The sequence below is a fragment of the Sinocyclocheilus anshuiensis genome, unplaced genomic scaffold (genome assembly GCF_001515605.1).
Source record: "Sinocyclocheilus anshuiensis isolate Anshui unplaced genomic scaffold, SAMN03320099.WGS_v1.1 scaffold1127, whole genome shotgun sequence".
In the NCBI taxonomy this organism is placed as follows: domain Eukaryota; kingdom Metazoa; phylum Chordata; class Actinopteri; order Cypriniformes; family Cyprinidae; genus Sinocyclocheilus; species Sinocyclocheilus anshuiensis.
In genome coordinates this window covers 565,128-589,426 of record NW_015546115.1, presented here as the reverse complement: position 1 = coordinate 589,426, position 24,299 = coordinate 565,128, and the positions used below count along the sequence as shown (strand labels likewise).

Below are 24,299 nucleotides of genomic sequence, written 5' to 3'. Positions count from 1 at the left end.
TGTGTGTGTGTGTGTGTGTGTGTGTGTGTGTGTGTTAGAAACGCTGTAGTCGAGGTGCATGTGTGTTACGGTTCACACAACAAAGAAAAATGTCTGGATACATGACTTGTTTCACTTTCTATTTAGTTTGCTTTTGTTTGAGCTGAAAGAGTGGAGTGTGTCCGGTTGATTCGTGTTCGGTTTCTTCAGCGTTTGACTCTGCGGTTCGGGAGAGACTCCAGAAAGATCCGCCTACACATTCTCACCATATGAGCTCAAAAACCGTCTGGGAACTAGACCATACTGCCGCCCACACGCACACTTACAGCACAGCTAACGGCCCACAGTCGAAGATCCCACGAGGAAGAGTGACCAGACGATTGCTCTGAAGATACCTGAGGAGAAGAGCAAACAGGAGGCTGCTTGAACTGAAAGACCTGAGTGTATATACATGTAAATATTTTCAAAATATATACTGAATGTGTGTTTGTGTATATATATATATATATAAGAACTCATAAAGAAAATAATAACAACAAATACAACAACAATAATGATAATAATAATTTAACATTTTTTTAGCATTTTAATTGTTTATTTTATTATAACTATAATTTATCCTACTATAATACATATTTTCCAGTCATGAGAATAAAAATGTCTACTGCAATGAAAGATGTCACAAAATATTATTTGATATTGTTTCATTTATTCAGCTGTTCATAATAAAATAAAATACTTTATTAATAATAATACATAAATAATAAAAACAACTTGATTGATAACTTGACAACTTAATTTAAATATAACAATTAAAAAAAAAATCTTTAAAGCCATTAAAATAAAACTTCTACTGATATAATAGATGTCATAATACATTATTAAATATTATTTTTTATTCAGTTACTCATAATAAAATATTTTATTAGTAGTAATACAGAATGTATTTCACATATAGATTTTGTCTTTTAGCGTTTAATTAAGATTATTTTTATATAATCAAACTTAGATAAACTTAATTTAAATATTTTCCAGCTATTAAACTAATTAAAATCAAATAGCCTACTGTAATAAAAGATGTCATTATATATTATTTCATATTACTCATATTAAAATAAAATAGTCTACTGCACTAAAAGATGTCATGATACATTATTTAAATAGCAAATCATAACTGTAACTATGGTAGTATTTAACTGCATTCCAGTAATGATAATCTGGAGAGAAAATGGGCAGAAAATAATTTCAAGATTCTAAAAGGAGGCTTTATTTTTATTGTGGAAAATATAATTAATCTATACCTGATAGCTGAGGGGGAAAAAGTGAACAGGAAGTTGCAGATTAGGAAACGAGTAGGCTTTTGCTTTAGCACAAAGAAACACACTCACGTTTACACCAGACCACCCATTACAGACGTACATGAATGACTGCGTCTCCAACACACACACACACACACACACACACACACACACACACACACACACACACACACGCTCAAGAGACGTGGCACTTACAGCTCCTTGAGGGCGGTGAGGTGATCAAAGAGGCTGGAATCCACTGAGGGAATGTGGTTTCTGGACAGATCTCTGCAACAGAAGCCAGAAAGAGACGCTTAGAGATTCACACACACTCAGACTCGAGATAACCGCTGCAGAAAGCTGTTCATGACGGAAGACTGAGAAGAAGTTAGCCGTTTTAAACCCGTATGACTGACTTTCTTCTGTGGAACACAAAAGGAGATGTTTAGCCGAATGTTCATGCTGCTCTTTTCCATACAGTAAAAGTGAATGGAGACTGAAGCTCCACAGAAAGTATTATACAAGTAGCTTGTGACTGTGTACAATATTACAAGCATCATTCAATGGATTTTTTTGCGAGGAACAGACTTGAAATCTTCCCCTCTGCCGTAGCTCTCAAATATGGCACACAATAGGGCCTTTCGCACCGCGGGAACCGTTGTTCTTCTTTGTTTGTTGTTGAACGCCGCACACAAATGACGACGCTGTCGACCGGCTTACGTCACTTCTTAGTACACACTGTCGGTGCGAATACAACCCTTTAATTGGTACTGGGAAATAGTTCGTGCAAAATCGTCCCAGTACTTTAGTACTGTACATTTAGTTCTGGAACTAAAGCGGTGCGAAAGGCCCTATATAATGACAATGTAAATTACTGTACATTGGTGTAGAAAGAAAGAAAGCCATAGACATTTTGGAAAACATGAATAAATGATGACAGTAATTGCATTTTTGGGTAAACCAAGCACCGAAAGTCGACATTACCCACTGTCCTTTTTTCATTTGCAATATTATTTCTACTATTTCCTGCTTATTTAAGGAACCAGAAAGCAATTTTCTAATCTGAAGAACCACAAAGAAAATATCAAGAACATATTTAATCTAAAAAGAACCATATATCGCAACCCCAAACAAGTAAAAACGTTTTTGTCTTTTATACTCATCAAAGCTGTGTTTATTCAATCAAAATACAGTAAAATCAGTAATATTCTCAAGTAATATTACAATTTAAAATAACTGTTTTTGAATATATATTAAAATGGAATTTTCAGCATCATTACTCCAGTCTTCAGTGTCACACGATCCTTCAGAAATCATTCTAATATGCTGATTTGTGCTCTGAAATCTTTTATAATAATTCATGTTGATGAAAACAGTTGTGCTGCTTCATATTTTTGTGGAAACTGTGACTTTTTTTAAGGATTCTTTGATGAATAGAATGTTCAAAAGAACAGCATTGATTTCTTTTGTAACAATATGAATGTCTTTACTGTCACTTTTGATCAATTTAATGCATCCTTACTGAATAAAAGTATTAATTTCTTTCAGAAACATTATTTACCAAACTTCTGAACAGTGCATATATTATTACATATGTATTCTATAAAGAAATAATTATTAAACCCACATTTTTTTCTTAGACTCAAGTTCTTCTTTCATCACCCATGATGCAAAGTACAAACAAAATCAAGATAATAGATCAATCAGCATCAGTCTTTCCCATGAACACACCAATCAATTAAACCAATAATGCAATCTGCACTACTGTGTGTGTGTGTGTGTGTGAGAACTCTGTTCCCAGAAGAAAACATCTGTCCATTCCAGACAAACTGTGTAAGAGAGGAGGAGTTTTACTCGACTGACCATCGATGCTGTTGAAAAGCCTCTGCTAAAGTCATTACTGTGTCAGTTCCTCACTAATAGGAGGCGTTCTTACACATCATCACGTTACATAAGACCTCCTGCTGTCTGTGTGTGTCTGTGTGTGTGTGTGTGTGTGTGTGTGTGTGTGTGTGTGTGTGTGCAAGTGTGTGCAACTATGGCAACAATCTGAATGTTATCAGTGCAAAGTGAATGAAAGCGGAGCGTTGTGCTCTTCTGGCATGTGTGTCAGTCACTGAGGGACCGAGTGTATTTTCAGCACAATCAGATTTATATCGTGTTGTGTAAGGGTCTCCGAAAGTTTATTCAAGCAACTGGAATGGAAAAGAATATCTTCAGCTCACACTCATGAGATGTCAGACAGGCAACATCTGAGAAATCAGCAGGGGTGTGGACTCGAGTCACTTGACTCGAGACTCGACTCGGACTCGAGTCCCAAATTTGATGACTTGCAACTCGACTCGACATAATTAAAGAAGACTCGAGACTCGACTTAGACTTTGACAGCAATGACTCGAGACTTGACTTGGACTTGAGCCCTGTGACTCAGAAAGACTTTATGATCAGATCAAAGTCGTTATAGACGCGTCCTTGCAGCGTGCTTGCACTTGACTGGCAACAAGCCAGAGACTGCGTTTAGGGAGCGCTGGATATAGGCTAGTATAAATTAATGGAGTAATAGCATAACTTACGACAAAAGAACAGAGATAAAAATAAATAAATAACAAATTACATGATTACATGATTCGTCTAGTAGCGATCTCCGCCCAGCAGACACACGGCGCGGGCATGAGAGTCACTGGTGCTGGCCTCATCATCACTGTGACCGCTGCTGTTAAATATTCCTCACTTCTTTTGTTTGTCCGACACCGAGGTGCACCATGAGTGAAGGATCCGCATCCCGTCACGACCCTCGCACTCTGCCAACTCCATGTGCTTTCATTTTCAGTTTTATTTGTAATAAACACCTCTCTGAGACCTGTTTTTGTCAGATCTCCACAGTTTTTGTTCGATCAGTTACATATTTTAATTGCATTAATTGCATACATTTTTTTTTAAATTTAAACCTCCATTAACCCTTAAATGCATGAATGTTTCGCCAATCATTATTACATATTCAGGTCTTTAGCGACCCGGACCAATATATCCAGGACGGATGGACCTCTAACTGCTGCAATAGCAAAAACATTATCTTGATATTTTAAGAACAATTACAGAAGAATAAAATAAAGCATATTTCGTTACTTTTTTTAAACTTAAAAGGGTTCCATTTGAGCAGATTATTTTACCATCTCTGTCATCGTCAGAGCGCACTTCCACAGTACATTCAGCATCTGCCTCATATTCACGATTTCAGCTATACTCTCAAAACTATCGTTTTCAGTGACTTCATATTCAATATTTTGATCACTGGTAGCTTATTCACCACATCCAGCATCAAATGACAGTGACATTTATATTTCATTGCGTAGTATAGTAATTGCTCTGCAGTAAAGCCATTCAAACCAATTCAATTTTTGCTAATGATATTCTTTTGTTTTATGCCTGCGGTAATTATGAGTGAATCACTTCAACCACCACCTGACATGAATAGGCCTGTCGCAATAATCAATATATCGACTTATCGCACAATATATGTACATGACCTCAATAATTTTTGGTGACGCAATATATCGCCCATTAGATTTACTTAAAAATTAATGTCACTGTGTTTAGTACATTCCACTTGCGCCTGTGTGTTTTGCAGCTTCTCGTACGTAACGTGGTGTAGTCATGAGGAGCTAGTTCAAATGTAAAAAAATGCTTATTCTACAAAAAAAGTTTGTTGTCATTTGGAAGTGTGTAGGCCTTCTTGTATTATGATTTTTATGATTATGACATTATGATTATATATTCAGTGGCATAAAATGGTCTCAAATAGTTTACTGCTTATCCTATTTTGGCACAATCCCTAAATTGAATGCAAAGACTTGAGACCTACTTGTGACTTGCAAAACAATGACTTGGTCCCACCTCTGGAAATCAGAGAAAAACGTCTGCCTTAAAGTTATTCTAGTTTGTCTGAGTTTATCCTGGTCAGGATGCAAAGTTGATTGTGTAAGTTGTTGCTGCCGTAGTCCTGTTTCTGACAGCAACAACTTCTATAAGTAAATAAAATAATAATAATAAGTTATTTTATGTACACCAAACACTTGAACACCAAGGTCGTAGGTTTGATGCCTAGGATATCCATTCCATTCCATTCCATTCCATTCCATAAAATAAATAAAATAAAATAAAATAAAATAAAATAAAATAAAATAAAATAAAATAAAATCCTTGAATTCAAGTTGCTTTAGGTAAAATTGGCTGTCAAATGCATACAAAAATAACAAAACAAAATATTTACAATAAATATATTAATAACATTATGTAAAAACCATTTAATTAAATAAAGGGATTCGTTTTCATCAGGATGCAAATTTTATTGTCTAAGCATGTCATAGTTCTGTTTTTGACAGAAAAAACTATAAACAAATAAATAATAAAAAATAATGGAATACCTTTAGCCTAAAAGGTATAATAATCATGGGACCAGTGTTGGATTTGAAAAAAAAAAAAATACAGTTTTAAAATAAATACATAAATAAATAAGGATAAAAGTGTCTGTTAAATGCACATAAAAATAGAATAAAATATCAAATCATTAATTGTATACATTTTTATAATAAATACTTAAAAATAGATTGTGTATATAATTATTGATTTAAACTAAGGGCTTTTTATTGCATGCAAAATAAATTATAATGCCATTGCTAAGATGCTAAATCAATTCTGTACAAGCCGTTTCTGCAGCTTATAGTTTTAAGGGATTTCACACTATATATTTAACCTCAAGTTAAGACCATTTTAATACTGCGTTAAGTGAAGTTTCACATTTGAATTTCTAGCACTTCTTTTAACCCAAATTGCAGGGTTTCACAAAAAAGCAACAAACAACCAATCATAAACTAGACAACGCTTGACTCTTTAAATATTCATGCACTTACAGTCACAGAAACTTTAGTGTGATGGACAAGCAGTTAAATAAGGTCACGTATTAAACTCCTGGAAATTGAAACGCCCAGGATTGATCTTTAAATCTTTGCTTTGGAGATTTCTCTCTTTATTTGTATGTCATTCCTGCATGTATTTATTTTGGTTTATTGATTGCAGAAGGAAGATCTGAAGCTGATGATTTCCACTTGGGCTTCAGTGTTCGTGAGCCTGATTGCTGGAAAAATGAACGGCAGGACGGCCGCTGGAATATGAAGTAGCTCTCACGTGTGGCTCAGATTTTCCATGCAGCATTTGAAAAGGCTTGATTTAGCGTCCAGATTCACTTCAACAGACAAGAGCAGATTGTGGTTCTGCTGTGAGCACTGGACAGAGAGACGGGAACTGTCTGAATGCACACTTCATAACTACAGTTGGAAGAAAGCCTCACAAGTAACCACCAACCAAAAGCAACCAAAAAGTATCATGGTATGTTTTTAGGATGTATACCATAAACTACATAAATACTATGGTCCATAAATATGTTAAAGAAATAGATCACCCACAAATGTAAATTTGCTGAAAACGTACTCCTCCTCAGGTCATCTAAAATGTAGATGAGTTTGTTTTTTTTCATCAGATTTGGAGAAATGTAGCATTCCATTACTTGCTCAGCAGTGGATCCTCTGCAGTGAATGGGTGCCGTCAGAATGAGAGTCCAAACAGCTGATAAAAACATCACAATAATCCACATGTAATCCACACCACTCCAGTCCATCAATTAACATCTTGTGAAGTGAAAAGCTGCATGTTTGTAAAAAAACAAATCCATCAAGATGTTTTTTTAACTTCAAGTTGTTGCTTCCGGCTAAAATATGAGTCCTCTATTCATACTATTGCTGTCTTCAGTGAAAAAGTCGTCTTGTCTGAATCAGGAGAGAAATATGCAGCAAATATGCAGAATTTCGCTTCACATTATATTAACTGATGTCATGCGGATTACTTGTGGATTATTGTGATGTGTTTATCAGCTGTTTGGACTCTCATTCTGACGGCACCCATTCACTGCAGAGGTGGTGAGCAAGCGATGTAATGCTAAGTTTCTCCAAATCCGTTCCAATGAAGAAACAAACTCATCTACATCTTGGATGCCCTGAGAGGGAGTACATTTTCCACAAACTTTCATTTTTGGGTGAACTATTCATTTATTAACTCCATGTTATGTATCAAAGTACATGTTTTAGTTACATTTCACCTTAAAAAAAGGTGAAAAAAGGAAAAGAAAGGTATTATTGACAATAAATGTCACATAGCAAAAAAAAATCTTAATAGGCTTGATTTTCTTTAGGCAAAATACTCTACAAAATAAATAATAAATCATAAAATAAAACAAAATTTTACTGTATTTTCACCAGTAAACTTTAAATCAAACATTCCTTCCCGTGTTAAAGAGTTTCTGTGTGACCAATCCCACGAGTCACTGGAAGATCCAACTATGACATCATGCTTCTAAAAAGAGGTTCCTAATGATGTCATTGAGAAGATCCTCATGCGTGAGATCAGAAAACATCCTGACTCACAGCTGGCATGAGCATGGAAATGGGGAATTATGACAAATCCATATTCACAATAACATGAGCTATTCATTTTAGAGCCAAAATAACGTTACTGCAGCGCATGAGTACGTGCATGAACACAGAACGCAGTTTCCTCCCTCTCTGTAACATAAAGCCCCAGTGTGCGGCCTGAACATGACTATATAAATATGACCTCTTCAGTTTATATTAGCAGAAGTTAGGCTCCTGTGTGCAGCTCCGTGCCAGAGCCCGAGCCCCTTGGCGGAGCTGCGCGAGGGAGTCAGCGAGCGACATATGGTTCTGTTTTACGCTACCAGGCACGCTGATTTCACCTTATAAGGGCCGAAGGGCCGTCTGGTGCCACTTCAAGTAGGAGAGAGAGAGAGAGAGAGAGAGTCAATGGACGGACAGAAAGAAAGATGGCAAAACAGCCCAGAGACTGTGTTTCATTCCACAGCTAAAGAGATTCATATCAGCCTCTCTAGCCTGAAAAAAAGACTATGAAGGGAATATGACAGAAGAAGTCATTGTCATTGTTTTTCCCTAAAATTATTCTTGTAAAACTCATCTTCCCTTTACAATGTTTGTTGACTATAGAATGTTCTAGTTTTGTTGCGTCACGTCGCTCTCTTAGTGTTAGTAAGTTACGTTCAGAATGGATTTTTTTTTTTTAAATGGTAATGGTAAACTTTCAAATTGTAGTATGCTACATCTTGGCCACATGATCACCAACTGAATTGTTTATATCAGCATGTCATTAAATGTATTAAATATTGCCAAAATTCTGGCATTTTTTATCCAGTTATCATCTCAGAACAATTACGTTTTTTTGGCATCTAATTTTGCACAAACATTTTAGAACGTCTGGTAATTAGGAATGAGCACTACAACTAATTTAATGGAAATTTTGTAACCGACTAGTCTGCACCAAAAGCAGCAGACTGGCTGAATGAAAATGCAAATTCACTCTCTGACAGTAGGTGGCGCCTCACTGAAGTGAAATGAAAAGATTTTGTTTTCCGCTCCAGATATACACTTTTCAAAATAATGTAATATTTTTTAAATCTAACATTAAAATGACTAAATTTTGACTAGTTGACTAGTATTATCAATGTTGACTAGCAGCAGCAGTTCCATTTAATAGACTAGTCGACTAGTCTCGCACATCCCAACTGATCAAATTTAGAAAACAGTTCCGTAGAATTATGGAAGACTTCTGGTTCAAGTGCACTGCTTTTTAACAACAAAGCTTGCACACTGTGCACAGTACACACAAGGCAGAGAGTAGCATGGCAGTATGCTATTCTAAAAATATTAATAGTATACTGTTTACCTATTGTGCTACGTAGTATGTGAAACTGTACACAATATGCAACAATCTTGTTTAAAACCACAGTATGCTACATTTTTATTCCAGTTTTGTGTGAAAGCCTTCCCATTTGTTATTAAAAACCTGCTTCTGATTCATGCGTCACACTGGTAATGGAAGGTCAGGTTTAGTGCATCATTTTATATTGCACGTTGCAAATGTAGTAGATTATTAAACAGGTATTCTATGCATAATGACATTTTGCTTACTGTGTACTGTATACATACTGAATACTGTAGAACTAGTGTAGTATGGTAGCATGCGATTGTGAACATAGCCATGGTGTAAGATGAAGAGACTGGAGCCGTGGACTCGGGCGATGAGGATCACAACACTGACCATTGCCATGAGCATTAGGCAGAGGAGAGCCGTAATCGCCACGGCAAAACAGCCAAACCACAATTGGCTGTAACCACAGATACACACTAACCCACTAAACAGCAGTCTGTCTGTTGTGGCTGAGGTGGAAAAAAGCGTAAGGGTAGGAGGAAGGGAAAAAAGGAAGAAAAAAGAAAGAATTTTATGGCGCGCTCCGTTTTGTTTATGTTTGAAATTTCAGAAGGAGGGGGTCAACGATTCTGGCCAGCGCTCATGTGTGTGTGTGTGTGTGTGTGTGTGTGTGTGTGTGATCATGTCTCTCATTTATTTAAGTGAGTGTGTGTATAAATAAGAGCCAAAACGTATGTGTGTTTGTGTAAATATTCAGTCTGAGTGAGTGTGTTTATGTGTGTGTGTGTGTGTGTGTGTGTGTGTGTGTGTGTGTGTGTGTATTTGGTCCTGATAAGTACCAGAGTGGTACCGTAGCACCTCGGGGCTTTCAGTGAACAATCGTCCACTGTGAGCCGCTCGCATCTGGCTCTATTCCTCAGCTGGGCTCTCTGGATCTGTCCGACCCGGGCAGGGTGCCTCATTCTGGGCTCATATGTGGCAGAGTGGCCCCTCTCCTCCTGGAAGTCCGTCCCCGGAGGATGATTAACAGGGTTCTTTCCAATTGCCGGGAAAAGAGGGGAGGAGGAGAGAAACGCTTCGTTCCTAGAGCTAGCGAACTGCAGTGCTGCCTACTACCTACTGAACATAGGCAGCTGCCTACTGAGGGAGCATTCACACAGGACATGTTTGTGCTCAAAAACAGACAGAATTATAATACAGTCAAGACACGTTTTTACTGTTAATAATTTGACACGTCTTAATGTAATGCTAATGGCATGAGATGCTATTGAGAGACACCATCAACGATTAAAAAATAGTGTTTTTTAATGACAATTGATGATGGTAATGATTTTACTCCAAATTCTCATTCTCATTAGTGTAATGTGTGAAAATGTAAATATGTAAATTGAAAAATATTTATACAGGACAATAATAATGCTGCAATTATATTAACCTAAATAAAAGTCAGCATGAAACAGAAATTGCAATAATATGTTCTTCCCTACTCTAGTGCATTTCCAAGTGAAAGTTGATTTTGTTCATCTGGAACTGGATCATTGTCAGAGTTAAAACAATGAGTAGACATAACATAAATGACAAATATTGCTCCCGAGTCCTGACTTAAAAAGTTTCCATTAGCATATTGCTAAGCTAACAACATGATACAATAAATAAGCATAAAAATGCATAAAACTAAATTATTGGGACAAAAACATGTTAGTTTGAATTATTAAAAGGATTATGACTTAAAAGTAGAGATGCACCAATGTATTGGCCAATAATCGGTCAATAAAAGCCAATGGCCGACTGTTTAAAAATAGCCGATGATCAGGGCTGATTATTTCCTGTCAATCAAAATGCAGTGGAAAAGTGTGTCAGACAGCAACTTGCATGAACAAAATGTTTAGAGCTGTCCAGGTTAAAGCAATAATAATGCATTAACGCGGTTTCTATTTGACCCTATAAATCACCTGTAGTTCAAGCTAGGGTTGCCAGATCTGTGGTTTTCCCATCAATGAACATTATTTGTAATGCACCTATTATCACAACAAGCTTTGTGCTTTGTTACTTCTGATAAGAAACAAAGCCTCAGCTTTCAATTCCTGCACACAAAATTCAAACAATAAATATATAGTTCAGTCATGAAACTCTAGATGTCGCAGGCTGGCGGGTTGTTAACGTAACTTATGATATTCAGAGAGTGAAACGACTTGGCACAAGCTGATTGGTTCATGCTGCATATGCAGCCAATGAGCTTACTGCCTTGCATTTATATGGCTGGCTAGCATTCACTTGAGATTCCTGCAGCGCGCTTTTCAGAGTTTCTCTGAAACCCTCCACCTTCCCCAGCTCCACCTGTATAGATCTGCTACGGGTTATTTCATATGCTATTTGTGCAGTAGCAGTATGTCTTAAATATTCACTGCACTGTATCGCCATATGTGTTGGCAGTAGCAAGTTCCTGTACTTGCTTGCAGCAGCAGCAGCAATAATCTACAACTACAGCAATAACCAACAGCAGCAGCAATTCAGCAGCAGCGTAGCAGGTCTGTTCCACCAAGACCAAATCCATTAACATTGCCATATCCATCACCATGCTAAAATCTTCAGAGAGTTGTCATGATTGAAATGCTGTTTTGACACTCTTAAATGTTGTGTGACAGATCGCTGTAGCAGCTTCCGTTCAAGCGGCAGCGCGGAGTGCATTTCTCTTCCCCTTTAAGACAAGTTATAGCGCAAAATAAACATGAATGAACATCAGAAGGTATATTGAAAGATAAATTACAAACTGCCAAAATGTATCACGTCTCATGTCACTCAATCAGCGTTTCATTCGAAAGAAAGTCAAATAAATACCAAATCAAATAAAACAGCATATGAGCAATGTCACTTAACGTTGCATTTACCTCAAGAAAATTATCCAGAGTTCACAGTTGATTAGTTAGCAATAAAAACACTAGAGGGTGCTTATTTACTGTTAATTATGCATGTATGTTTGAATACATTGTAATGAAGACAAGTTTTTACGAAAACTACCTTATGTGCAATCGAGTTGTATACAAACGTTTTTATTTGAAAATAAATAGCATGGAATATAATAGTGTTGTTGTTCATTTTAACCTATAATGTACCAAATGAGAGTGCTCCCTATATAGTTTACAGCATTAGTTGGGAGAGATTTTTTTCCTAAAGAAAAAAAACTAATCGGTAGATATCATTCAGAATAATTTGCTCTTGAGAGATTTTGTATCGGTGCATCTCTAATAAAAAAAAAGTATATTTATAAGTGTCATTTCTCTCATCCCACCATCTTAAATGGGTCACATTGAGATTGCATTCTCTATTAATGACATCTGTGATTCTGTCTTGACCAAAAAGAGGGTCTCTTAGGAGATGTATTAAGTTATTACACTTTGATGGAAGATTATAAAGACATTTGTTTGTAATAACTGCCAGTCCTTCACAGTAAAAAGCTCTTCGCTTTGTCCTTCTCAGGACATCGTGTGTGTTTTTACTCTGCTGCTGCATGAGCTGTCTGGATCCCAGCTGGCTCTCACACACACACAACCACAAACCTACAGATGCGCAAATATATACGACACACTCGCGTAAACAAACCGAGTCACAGTCGAACAACATCAAACGTCATCTGATCTCAAGATGTTTAAATCGCCTGTGAGTCACACACACACTTTTAACAGACACACTAAACAATGACTGCGATAATCTCATTACACTGAAGAAAACCGCATGAAATTCTGTCATCGCTAACGCAGTTTACAGAACTAGTCTTTAAGAGTAACAAGAGTTTTGTGCATGTACTTAGCAGTGTGTGAGAGAGCCACACATAATATCACACCTATGAAAACAACACACACACTCGGTGCAGTGACGGCAGGGGCCGACCACAGAGCAGCTGCACAATGACTCACTGAATCATTTGCGTACTGATAGATTGACTCACTGAGCCAGAGAATCATTTGCTGCATGAGTCGCTGACTCACTGTTTGTACAGCCAAATGACTCTGAATCAATGAAGCCGAACCACCACAAAGGCACCTCAGAAGTCTGTTTATATCCAAAAGTTACACCATATATTGGTGAAAACTCCCTCCTTACTGGATTAATCTCACAAGAACACATCCAGGTTACATTTCAGGCCAATGGAATGAAACGAGAAAAATATGTTTCGCATAATAAAACGGAAGCCTGTTTCTTAATTTGCATTGTGACATTTTCATGGCAATTAAGCATATTTTATTTCACACTCTCATTTACGTTAAAAACAAATCTAATTCACATTAGTGTAATGTAAAATATGTTATTTAATAATAATATATATATATTTATACAAAATAATACATTTTACTGTAGTGCATTTAATTGAAATAAAATTAATAACAGTAATTTTAGTTCTTTAATATATATTAAAATTTTAAAATAAATAAGCACAATTTACTATTTTTTAAAACTATTATTTAAAAGTATATTTTAATTTAAAAAATGTAAGTATAAAAATTACATAAATATAAATATAAACACAATAATCTCTCTCTCTATAATGTATCTATAAAATATATTACATAAACATATTTCATAAATATAATAATTGAAAGTTGGATGTTTGGGAATGTCAATTGAATGTAATAACGCAAAATATTTTCAGTCTTGAAATGTTTTGCTACTATTTTTTGTAAAGCAAAATATACATTAAAAAAAAATAATAATTGTATTTTCCGGTGAAATATGGCTAAGACATGTTTTACGGAGATTTGCCATTCCATTAAATTTTGTTAAAAAACACAACCATTCTTAATGTCTTGACATTATAAAGTTACATACACTGTCAACAAACTTCAATGTTCACACCGCAAAGTCCATCCAGACATTTTACTAAAACTAAACAGCAAAAACAGCTTGCTCAGAAATCATCATGACATCAAAACTATAAGCTCATTAACATATGAGCGCCCACATTTGACATTGAGCCAATCATAACAGAGATCAACCACAGACAGTAGTCTTAAAGATACAGTAACACACACAAAAACACCCTGCTTGGTGGAAGGTGGAAAACGCTCATGAACCTCAGGAACAAATGTGAGATGTGACCAAACTGTACTCACAGCCGGCCGCCCCGACACAGTAGGCAAAAATAGTTCAGCTCCATCTTTATTTACACGATTCTATTACGTAACATGTTATCTGCTCTTATACGACCCCTTTAAATACTCGCAGCAGGAGAAGCCCAGCTGTCTGGAGAACAGAGAGGAAAACATCAGCAGAGAGAGACAGAGAAAAAGCTCCAGACACAGGAAATAGAGGCTCAAGATCTGGAGCCGAGAGGAAGTCATCGACTGGAGACAGAGCGAGATTGAGAAAGCCAGATTAATACAAAGAACGAGTATGTTTATATGCATCAAGCGCTCATATAAATATGTTTTATATCTGCTGTGAACTGTTCTGCTGTGGAAATGATGTATATATGCATGAAAAAGTTCAACTAAGTCCACAGTCATTGCTGTTTTTGGTCATTTAAATAAAGCTAAAATAAAATATTAACATTAAATAACTAAAAAGCAGAAATGTTGGCTTGGCAACTAACCAAAATATGCAAATAAAATCAAATTAATTATAAATAAAATATGCACAAAATTTACTATAATGGTAATAAAATAAATTACAAAAACTACAAAATAAAATTTAAATAGGAAAAAATTATATAAAAATGACAAGCACATAAAAAATGACTAATACTTAAACTAAAATGTTATTAATAAACAATCTATTATACTGTACAAAAAATAATGATAATTTTCTGCTAATTGTATGAATATTTTCTTTAACTTCCTTTAATGAAATAAAAAAAAAATTAGGTGAAATAGAGGTAAAACACCTGTAGAAAACATTAACAGATACAAATTAATTAATCAGATTAATACAGTACATTGTGTTGTATTATTACAGGTTTTTTACAGTGTACTTAATACTCAAATGTTCAACATTTCAAAGACGTCCTTGCAAACTTGCACGTTTCAATAATATATTTCAAAACAAAATCTGACATAAATGTTATCATGTTTTTCTTACCCTCTCAAATAATGACAAAAACTGTAATATTTCTGGTTGGCTTCCAATTTCTGGTCTGTCTGATCTATATTCAGTCTCTGCTAAAGTTCTAGCAACAGCAATTCATGTCATAATGTTTTACTGTGTCTTTTAACAAACCTTACACAAATAATCGCAGCACTCCATATTATTTATGGTCAAAGACCTCAACATAACAAAGCTGAAATGGGGTTAACAGACATGGACTAAAAGCCACAAAGGTCTAGTTTTCGTTTCATGGGGTCTTTCGGCGAGCTGCTTCTGTTGAACTTGTTGGACAAATTGATCAAGGACGTAAATACATGTGCAGAAAACACAGGTGCTCAGGTTTATCGAAGCCTTCGCAACCTGTTATTATTCATCCATTCGGCCGCTGTGCAGTAACTCATGCAAAGTCTACTTGCTGTTTTTTTTGCTGCAGGTTTGATGCTTTACCGCCTCGGGCTCTCAGTGCCGGCGGAAAGAGATGTGAGAGAACGGGGAAAAGCATGATAGTGGTTATTTTTACCTGCATGGGAATAAACAGATAGATAAATACAGGAGTGAAGGAGGAGGGGAAGAAAAAGCACATTGAGATGAACAAAAACATTCCTAAATATAAGCACACACACACTCACACTCACACTAGCACTAGCGAGTTAATGATGAATCAGTGTTCCTCTAAATGAAGCACAGTCCTGCTACAAATGACTTACAGAACCAGCTGCGTCTGAAACAAACATTCCTGGACATTTTCATCAAAACCAAGTCATCTAAACCTGATGATCCGGAGTGTGCAGGAGTGTGCAGGAGACCGAGAAACTTGAGTGGAGTTTTTAAAGGTCCCCTGAAGTGCCTTGAAACATGCAGTATTATTCTATGTGGTGACATCCGCATATGATCCGCTCCGTGCGATCGCGTCTCTGGACCGGAGCCAAAGTCCGGATCAGACTGTGCGCGCTGCCATGGTTCACGTGAAACAACGTGAAACCAGACCTCCTTTGCACCAATCGAAAGCATCTTTACACTGTCTGAATCGTTCCCTATCACCTACATTGTGCACTTCGAGCCATTCACTGTACAGGAAATACTACACTGTGCAGGAAATACTACACTGTGAACAAGCGACCGATCTTAGCTGCAGCTTCAGCGTCTATTTATAGTGCAGGGGGCGGGCGCTTCGGATTCTAGAGAGCATTTGATTGGTCAGAAGATCTGATGAGAAGCTGAAGTACGATGTGACGTCAAAAAAATCGTTGAGCCGTTTTGGCGGAAGTGACGAACTGCAAGCTTTGAATGCTTATATCTTCTAAATGCGAATTTTGTCACTGTTTTGGAGCACACTGCCTTATAGATAACCTTAAGACTAACATATTGATACTAACTTTAATTTTGATTTCATGGGGACTTTAAGGTCAACCATCACTATTGCTCATACTCGGGGGTGAATGGGGATCTTTAACTTCTTCAGCACTTATTTTTTGCTAATAAAGATATAACCAATTGCAAAAGTTTAGTGAAGTCAGAAAACCATTACTTTTTAGCAGTGTTGTTATCATTAACTTAATCTAAAATTATTACAAATGGCTTTTGGTAACTGAAAAACATACAAATTAGAAATGTTGTCTTGGAAATAATAAGTTGAAGCACTAAAATTACTAAAAAAATTGAATAAAAATAAAGCTAAACAGAAATATTAAAAATAAAATAAATTAGAAATACTAGATAATACACTTCATTTAAAAGGTTGCCTTGACAACTAACTGAAATAAAATAAGTTGAAGTTGAAGCACTAAAATAACAAAAAATTAAATAGAAATAATTAAAGCTAAATAGAAATAAAAAACATTAATAAAATAATAAAAAATAATACAAATATGCCACTTGATTGAAATATGAAAATAACAAAAGGTTTAGTTATAATCACTATTGCTTATATTTCCAAAACCCCTAAGCATTCAAATTCAGGCTGAATGTTGATTTTTAACTTCTTCCACACATATTTTTAGATAATAAAGATTTGAACCGTTTTCAAAAGTTCAATGAAGTCTATAGTCATTGCTCTTTTCCAGAGTTTTTATTGTTAGCTAAGTCTAAAACTATTGAAAATCATTTTTGGTCATTGAAATAAAGCCGAAATAAAATTAATTACAAATATTAGATGTTTGGCAACTGAAATAAAACAAGCTGAAGCATTTATTTCAAGCATTAAATTACTAAAACTGAAATAAATTAGATTGTACTTGAAAAAAAATTTGTAATATGAAAAATTGTGCTAAAAGGTTTAGTTAATGTTTCTGAGAAGTGTTTTCAAAGTCAATCATCACTATTGCTCAGAAGTATCAAACTGCCGATCTTTAACTTTTTGAGCACTTCTGTTCATCTAATAAATATTGAAATCCGTGTGAAGCGGCAGAGACGTGCTGTTGGTGTTGAATACTGCTCTTTGGTCCGTCTGTATTACTGTGGGTGTCTGTGCTTCTGTGTATGGTGATGTCATGATGTGAGACTGTCATGGCAACCAAATAAACCTCCCGGCGCATTTGGTCAGTGAGTTCCAGCCCAGCCTGTGAAACACACACACACACACACACACAAACTCACGACTGCTCGGCGTGACTAAACCATTCTGAGAGAAGAAAAAAACAGACAGCAGGAATTCAGACCATCTTCCTTTCCACACAGTAATATCTCCATTTTCAGGTTCAGACAGATGAGCAAACTTGGATGAAAAAGGAGTAAAAGACTCGCGCACATCAATGAAGACCACTAAAGACCACTGTAGACCAGCACAGACCAGTTAAACCACACATCAGTGAAGACCACTACAGACCACTGAAAAAGACCTCCTTTTTTATTTAATTTTATTTTAGATTCATTTAAAATTTTTATATTATATTCGTTTTATATCTCATTTAACTAACTGATTATCAAAACAATTCTTAATATTTCTGTTGAAAATACATCTAAGGTTATCCAAATACTAATTTTAAATAAAAATAAAAGTCATGTTTCAAATACTTTATAAGAAAAATATTATACATTTAAAATGTTGTCTATATATATATATATATATATATTGACAGTCCCTATAATCAGACAAGTCATCGGTTATATAACGTCCTAATTAGGGCTGTCAGTTTAACGCGTTAACTTAATTAATTAGTTATAATAAAAAAAAAATAACGCAATTAAAATATTTTAACGCAGTTAACACACTGGCCCCGCCCCCAGACCTGTACATCATCTTACATTTCATTTAGTTGACTGCTGACAAATATGATGCAGGGCCACAACTCCATAAATGCAGTTATGCCCTAAAATTCAAGATATCGGTGCAAAAAATGCCCCTGTATGTGTTTTTGTCTCATATTTATATCATACGATATCACATGAGCAGTGAGAGCAGTCGGCTATTACACGAGTGCTGATTTGTCCTGAATATCACGAGTTTAAATGTGATTTTATACAACAGTTCAGTAAATAAGAAGTCGATATTGTGTTATATTTTAAACACAATATTATGTGTTTTTGCTCAATTTTGCAAAGAATATATTACCTTTAAAGCCACAGCAGAACTGTTGTGCGTCTCCGAGCAACACAGCTGTAATCCGCGTTTTGAACGAGTCGTGTGAATCAATGATTCAAAGGCCATTCATAAAGAGAGCCGTTTACTTCATTCCTGAATGAATCAGCCGTTTGAACGAATCGACTGAAGACATTTACTGCCGCCTGCTGGCAGATTTCGTTTCTTTTTTAGCGTATCATTTAATTAATAATAATATTAATAATAATAATGATAATAATAAAAACATTAAAGGGAAAGTTCACCCAAAAAATTTTACTTCTGTCATCATTTACTCATGTCGTTTCAAACCTTTCTCATGTGGAACATAAAGGAAGGTATTTTGAAGACTGTTGGTAACAAAGCTATTTTGGTTACCAATGACTTTCATTGTATGAACAAACAATACTGAGATGTTTCTCAAATTATCTTCTTTTATTTTCCATAGTTTATGTTAGGCTGTTGTAGCCTAAATGTTTATGTGTTATACATTTTTTTGTTGAATCAAATAAAATATTTCTAAAGCTACACCATTCATAAAGAGAGCCGTTTACTTCATTCCTGAATGAATCAGCCGTTTGAACGAATCGACTGAAGACATTTACTGCCGCCTGCTGGCAGATTTCGTTTCTTTTTTAGCGTATCATTTAATTAATAATAATATTAATAATAATAATGATAATAATAAAAACATTAAAGGGAAAGTTCACCCAAAAAATTTTACTTCTGTCATCATTTACTCATGTCGTTTCAAACCTTTCTCATGTGGAACATAAAGGAAGGTATTTTGAAGACTGTTGGTAACAAAGCTATTTTGGTTACCAATCACTTTTCTATGACAATGATTTTTCTAAAATGATCTTGAATTATGTTCCATAGTTTATCCAGTCGTTTCAAACCTTTCTTTTGTGGAACATAAAAGAAGGTATTTTGAAGACTGTCGGTAACTAAGCTGTTTTGGTTAATGACTTTCATTGTATGAACAAACAATACTGAGATGTTTCTCAAATTATCTTCTTTTATTTTCCATAGTTTATGTTAGGCTGTTGTAGCCTAAATGTTTATGTGTTATACATTTTTTTGTTGAATCAAATAAAATATTTCTAAAGCTACAGTTTGTAATGTCAACTTGATACTTTCTCATTTAACACAAAAATATCTTTAAATAATCTTTTGTGGGTATTTTCATAGTCAAATTTATTTTGTGATTAATTAGATTAATTAATCAAAACATCATGTAATTAATTAGATTAAAGATTTTAATTGACTGACAGCCCTAATATATATATATTAGTGCTGGGCAACGATTAATCGCGATTAATCAATATATATATATATATATATATATATAGAGAAAGAGAGAGAGAGAGAGAGAGAGAGAGAGAGAGAGTCAGTCACGCTATAAAACGCATGAAGAAGATGATGAACAATGCAAATAGTCTTTAATAAAGCCACACAAGGGTAAATCCAAGACAGAATAGGCAGGAGACACATGCAGGGATGTAGTAGATTGCATGACAAACAGAGAACAGAACACAACTAATATAGAATGAAGACCTCTGTAAACCAGAACAGATGTGTAAAAAACTAATATAAACCAACACAGGTCAAAGACCACTGCAAACTGCTAAAAAAGTCACCCCTTTTCATTTATTTTACATTTCTTTTTTCATTAATATAAAGTCATATATATTATAATGTAATTATATTACATTATATTTCTCTAATTTATTATTAAAATAATTAATATTCAGGGGTAAAACACATCTTAGATCAACAAAATACTAAATTAAAATAACTTTAATTGTGCTAGACATATAAATAAATAAATCAACTTAAAAAGAAAGGTCAATGCAGACTATCAAAAGCCAGTGAAGACCACTACAAACCATGAAGGCCACTACACAGACCAGGGGCCTGTTTCATAAAACAAGCTTACCAAATAAGCCAGGCTTATTTCAGTTAGTCTGACTTATTTTGAACCAAATCAACTGACAATACGTCAGACTAACTAAAATAAACCTGGCTTATTTGGTAAGCTTGTTTTATGAAACAGGCCCCAGAAATGACTGAGCAAGAAACATCACTCACTGCAGCTGAGGAAGACTTGAACAAGTCTGTTTTTGTTGTCACACTGCAGCTCTTCCCACAGATGAAGCTACTTAAGCACAATTACATCACTCCTGAGTCAATAATGGTTCCTATTAAACACGAGCGAATCAGTGAATCACTGCAAGAGCAGAAACAAAAGAGAAAGTGCAGCAATCTGGAGGTTTACTGTAAACAACTCATTCACTGTGAACTGCTCACTGCATCGCGCACGTCAGCACCAGACACTTACAGATTAAAGGGGTCATATGATGCGATTTCAATTTTTCCGTACAGTATTTGAAAAATAATGTGTTTTTTGAACATTAAAGCATGTCAACATATTCTGCTACACCAAATACACAAAATAATGATCTTTAAAATAGCATCATATGACCCCTTTAAAATGGATTTCCAATACACAATAACACCGCTTCTTATGAAAGATGCTACTTTGGAGGTTTGGAAAGCAAGTCAGGTTGGATTTGCACTTCACACTCATCCAGTTCAGAATGACACAACTGGAGAAGGAAAAGGAGTGAAGAAACCTCCTAGGAATGGGAACGGGAGTTGATCTGCGTTTTTTTTCTTGAAGGGTGGAAAGAAGGAGCGGGTGGTAGGGGAAAAGCGGCGATCCTGCGCGCAGCAGCTGTGAACTTGAGAGACGCGGCGCGCTGCCAGATAGCGCTCCAACGCTAATGCACCTCGCCAGCGTGTGTCAGCGCCATGACGACAGGCTTTTACATTTAATTACTGTTAACCAGACATCCTTTCATTCTCACAGCAAAGAAAATGTTATCATCTATCTCGGTCTTAGAGACGCTTAAATATGAAAGATCACTGGGCGGCCTCGGCGGCGCAACGAGAGAAAGGAAGTGAGGTCAATGATTTAAAACTCCTAAAGCTCTTAAGACGTCGCGTCTGTGCTCGTCTCCGTGACCTACGGCGACTGTCTCTGGAGATTTCAGTCTCAGAAAGCCAAGACTCACTGACTTTATCCTTCTTTTTGAATTCCTCTAGACAGAAAAGACAGAGAAGCTCCAGAATGTTTGTAAAACTGCAGCTGCTTTGTGTAGATGAAAACTTTTTTGTTTCATCTTAGAATCATTTTTATTTCATTTTAATCAGTCTTTCTGTCTGTATCTTAAAATATCCACTTCAGAAACACTTTCTGCATATTTTTTTGTTCCATTTAGGAACCACTTAAATAGAAAATAACTTATATAGACAGAGAAAACAGCATGAATTTAAGTTTTAAAACTGTGTAAAAAAACAACAATGTAAAAACTCCTATTGCCCACAAAGACATCTGCATTCATAAACATTCATAAATAAAATTTACTGCTGCATTAGCACAACTTATTGCAATCTTTAAGCATTGGAGTTAACAGGGGGAGGCCGGGGTTATAGTTGTCAAAACTGTACAAATCTTAGTAAGATTTCAAATCAAATTCCAGTTGCACAAATGCTTGTTTCAATATCACCATTTCAATATCACCATATTTGGCCCTTCTGTTCGTTCAGTGTGTGTTCAATGAACTGAAACTTTTTTCCATGGGCAATAATGGCGGAAAAACCAATAACTTTTTAGCTTTGTGTCTACAGAAATTGACTTGCAGAAATAAACAGCCTGAGAAATATTCACTGGAGAACAACAACAAGCCCCCTAATGAAGAGCTTGTAAATGTGACCTATAGTGTTATTGACAATTTTACAACAGTTGCCTGATGAAAGATTTCGGTCTTGAAGTTTATGCCCTAAAAAAAGAGTTCAAAGTATCAGATCTTTCTGCACATACATCTGCAGCCTATGTGAATGGATAACACATGCTGGAGCTCGAGCGCCACAGAAACGAGAGTAAAGAACACAGTATTCTCAATGCAAGGACGCCGTCGCAGGATGCATCACACGTCTACCTGCACAATCTCTTCATGCATCTGCTGGTACACAAGCTGTGTGCACGGGTTAAATCAAGTGCAGGCATAAACTTATGCAGCTATTTGGACCTTTTCCTGGGTTGAGATGTGAGATGTTTTCTCCACTTAGAGAAAGCTAAAGTACCACTTTTTCACAGTTTTTACAGACTGAGATGAATGGATTGATTTGGTATTGACTTTTGGTCACCAAAACAAAGTCAGTGTGTCACATAACCTCCATCATGAATAAAACATCATAATACTAAGGAAAAATGTTTCCTAGATGGTTACACCAGTTGACATTTAGTCACTGCATCTGAATGTTTTGTAGAATACAAAATAAATTGTGTGTTTTTTCAAAAACGTAGCCTATTAAAAACAGCATACTTGGCACTTGTGTTTTAAACCAGACTTTCAAAAGATTTTGGGTAGAATGGAAATCCCAAGAATTTGAATCCCAAAATTACCACTAGATAAAGTCAAGACAATTTTTAATTTGTAACTATGGACTGCGTTGACAAGAGTGATGTAGAAGTATTCACCATTAAGCTTACACTGGTGATGTACCAACATCACAGTAATAGCTATATGACATGAGAGCAGTGCCTGTAGATATGTGTTATTTAAGAAAAATATAATTATATAAATATAATTTTTTTTCTCAAACATAGTGTGGTGTAAAACGCCCCCAATGAACATGGCTTAAAGGGTTAATTCACCCAAAAATGAAAATTAGCCCACAAATTACTCACCCTCAAGTCATCCTAGCTGTATATGACTTTCTTCTTTCAGACGAATCCAGTTGGGAGTTACATTAAAAATTGTCTTTGATCTTTCAAGCTGTTTAATGCCACTCAGCGGGTGTCGCATGCATCAGTCCAAAAGAAGTGAAATAAAAAGCGCCCATCCATATATAAAAAAAAGTGTCTCACACGGCTCCGGGGGGTGAACAAAGGCCTCCTGTAGCGAATCGACGTGTTTTTGTAAGAAAAATATCCATATTCAAAACGTAATAATCACTTTAATGTAGCTTGCTCCAACCGTTGTACAAAGCTGTTTCATGGCACTCAGCGGGTGTTGCATGCATCAGTCCAAAAGAAGTTAAATAAAAAGCGCCCATCCATTAAAAAAAGTGTCTCACATGGCTCCGGGGGTTGAACAAAGGCCTCCTTTAGCGAATCGACGTGTTTTTGTAAGAAAAATATCCATATTCAAAACGTAATAATCACTTTAATGTAGCTTGCTCCAACCGTTGTACACTGGACGTATGAGTTCAGCTCTGCGCATGCACCACTCAGAAGTGACGTACACAGAAGCGCAGCGGAGAGATCAAAACAAAACAACGGTCACTTATTAGAAGTACAAAACGAGGATTTGTAAAGAAGAATGTCGGAGGATTTCGATATAAGCCAAGAGAAGACTTGTTTTCCTTTTCTAAAGCAAGGAAACTTTGCTTCTTTTGATCCTGTAAACAAACGTTGGTTTTCATGAGACGCACCGGCGCATGCGCAGCGCTGAACTCATACGTCATCCCCCCGGAACTGCTTCTGTGTTCAACTGCTGGCGCAAGCTAGATTAAAGTGATTATTACAT

The 24,299-nt window shown here is 35.8% G+C and overlaps 1 protein-coding gene across 1 annotated transcript in view; it reads right to left on the bottom strand.

Moving 5' to 3' along the window:
• The window catches only part of LOC107700794 (polycystin-1-like), a 103,720-nt gene that overhangs the window by 77,277 nt on the left and 2,144 nt on the right, over window positions 1–24,299 (bottom strand). Inside the window, exons 2-3 of the mRNA XM_016502610.1 lie at window positions 1,494–1,565; window positions 306–374 (exon numbers count right to left, since the gene is read on the bottom strand). Coding sequence (XP_016358096.1) covers window positions 306–374; window positions 1,494–1,565 — 141 coding nt within the window. The remainder of the gene's footprint in view (window positions 1–305; window positions 375–1,493; window positions 1,566–24,299) is intronic.